The sequence below is a fragment of the Plasmodium reichenowi genome, chromosome 4 (genome assembly GCF_001601855.1).
Source record: "Plasmodium reichenowi strain SY57 chromosome 4, whole genome shotgun sequence".
Taxonomy (NCBI): Eukaryota; Apicomplexa; class Aconoidasida; order Haemosporida; family Plasmodiidae; genus Plasmodium; species Plasmodium reichenowi.
The window spans coordinates 814163-816662 of record NC_033649.1 but is presented as its reverse complement, the minus strand read 5'-3'; the positions used below and the strand labels follow the sequence as shown (position 1 = coordinate 816662).

The window sequence follows — 2500 nt, the reverse complement described above, 5'->3', positions numbered from 1 at the left end:
CTTACATAATAAATATCAACCTTTTTATTATAAGGTGGTACAGTTGTAATTATTGTATTTTATAACATCATGTACTCTTGTCTGTTCGTAATACCATTATAAAGAAATAGAAATATTCAAAAAGTATTATATTATATATATATATATATATATATATATATAATATAATATTATTCAATTATATTGACTTTTTATATATATTATTAAAAAAAATTCGTACACAAGCCCCTTTTATAAAAAATTATTTTTTTTAAATAAATAATTCATTTAAAAAAATAATATATATATATTTATATAATATTTAAAAAACCAAAAGATAAAAATATTTTTTATTTTTCTAAAAATAAAAAAAGCATCAAATATTTATAAAAACAAAAAAAAAAAAAATATATTTTTTTATTTTTTTTAATTTTTATCTAAAAAAAAAAAAATTATAATAAAATATAATTTTTTTAACATATAATAATTATTATATATATTATTCTATAAAAAAAAAAATATTTTTTTTTTTTTTTTTCTTATTTACAACAATATTTATTTCAACTTTTTTTTTTATTATTAATACAATCTTTTTTTTTAATTAGGTAATAATATAAAAAAAAAAAAAAAAAAAAATTTATAATTATATATATTATTATATGTATATCTATAATAAGTAATCATAATATAATATATACAGAGAGAATACCCATATATTAAAATAATTTAATATTAGAAAATACATATATAGAATTATATAAAAAGACTACGCATACTGCATATATAAAAAAGCACATACATATATATATATATATATATGTATATTGTATTTTACATTAATATATATTATAATTTATAAATATATAATAATTAAATATATGTATATATATATATATATATATATATATATATTACTACCTTTATTTTTTTATTTTATTTTTTTACAATGTTATTGAAACGTTGATTTAAAATTTATATTCGGAGGGAAACCTTTGAATTAAATGCATTATATATAATATATAATATATATAAAATAATATTTATGCTCATATATATTTAATCCTTTTACTTTTATTTTTTTATATGTTCAGTAGGATATAATCTTTCTTAAAATGAAGTTTTTTAACGGATCAAGCTTTTCTACCTCCAACGGATTTATGGATAGCAAGAATCTTAAGAACTCAACAATATTTTCTTTTGATGAAGAAGAAAAGAAAACTGCAAGCAGGAGTTTTTTAAGTTCATTATTATCTAAACGTATGGTTATACCTATGTTGGGTGTTCTATATGTTGTCTTATTGGTAATTATATGTAAAAACTGTAAAGAAATATATACATACAAAAATATATAAATATATATTATATATATATATATATAAGATGCCCATTATAATTTTNTTTTTTTTTTTTTTTTTTTTTTTTTTTTAGAACGTATGTTTACATAATGGTAGTAGTAGCTCCACAAATGTACAATTTAATAACAACGTAGGAAGAAGAATTTTATCAGAAGGACAATCTACAGATGAATATAGTGAATCCAGTTCTGAATATGTTGAAAATCCAGTTATAGGTAGTACTTTTATGTTACCAAATGAAAACCGATTAAATAACATTGGTAATTTATTTGAAGAAGAAAAATATAATATATTAGAAGATACACAGAAATTAATTGATGATATAAATAAATTTAGATGTAACAGTAACTATAGTCCAATACCATATCCTGAACACTATAATCCTGTTGATTATAACAAAGCTGATTTTGTATTAGATAAATATATTGATAACTTAGGATACTGTAAAGGAGATACTATTAAAGCTATGCAAATTATATGGGAAGCTACTATGAACAATGAAAGAAGAAAATATGCTTCTACTAAACGTAGCATGCACAGATATTATGCTGATTTAAAACGTAAAAGAATAATAAAACCTAATAATTATGCAAGCAAATTGAATAGATGCAATCAAATTATGAACAGTTCAGAAACAAAAGTTGAATCACATTTAACTGAAATGTTCAATAAATGGTTTAAACAAAAAAGTTTATTCTTCGATGATTTCAATAGATTAATTACTGCATGCAGAATCGCATGGAAAACTGTATCTAATGCTGTACAACACCAATGTGATACTATCATGCGTAATAAAGATTTTATTGATATATAAACAAAAATAATGAAAAACAAATAAATAAAGCAAAATGGAAAATTATTATATAAGAAAAATATACACTTATTAATGGGCATATACATATTAATAGCTATACATATTAATAGGTATACTTATTAATAGGTATACACATTTTAATAGTTTTTTTTTTTTTTCATAACATAAAATTTTAGTACTCTCTATATTTGTTGTAATATTTATTGGATATCTTAATATATCATTAATAATATATATATGTATATATTTATAAAATAATTTCTTTTATCTATATATATATTTTTTTTTTTTATTACTATTACGCATAAACTGTTATATATATATAATTAACTATGTATAAGACAGACATATA

General features: G+C 18.0%; 1 protein-coding gene across 1 annotated transcript; it reads left to right on the top strand.

Moving 5' to 3' along the window:
- Positions 1 to 1091: 1091 nt before the first annotated feature.
- On the top strand, positions 1092 to 2148 carry PRSY57_0421800 (exported protein (PHISTb); the record flags this gene model as incomplete). Its single annotated transcript, XM_012906071.2, has 2 exons — positions 1092 to 1280; positions 1408 to 2148. The coding sequence occupies 2 exons, from the start codon at positions 1092 to 1094 to the stop codon at positions 2146 to 2148; spliced, it is 930 nt and encodes a 309-aa protein (XP_012761525.2).
- Between the last annotated feature and the right edge of the window lie 352 nt (positions 2149 to 2500).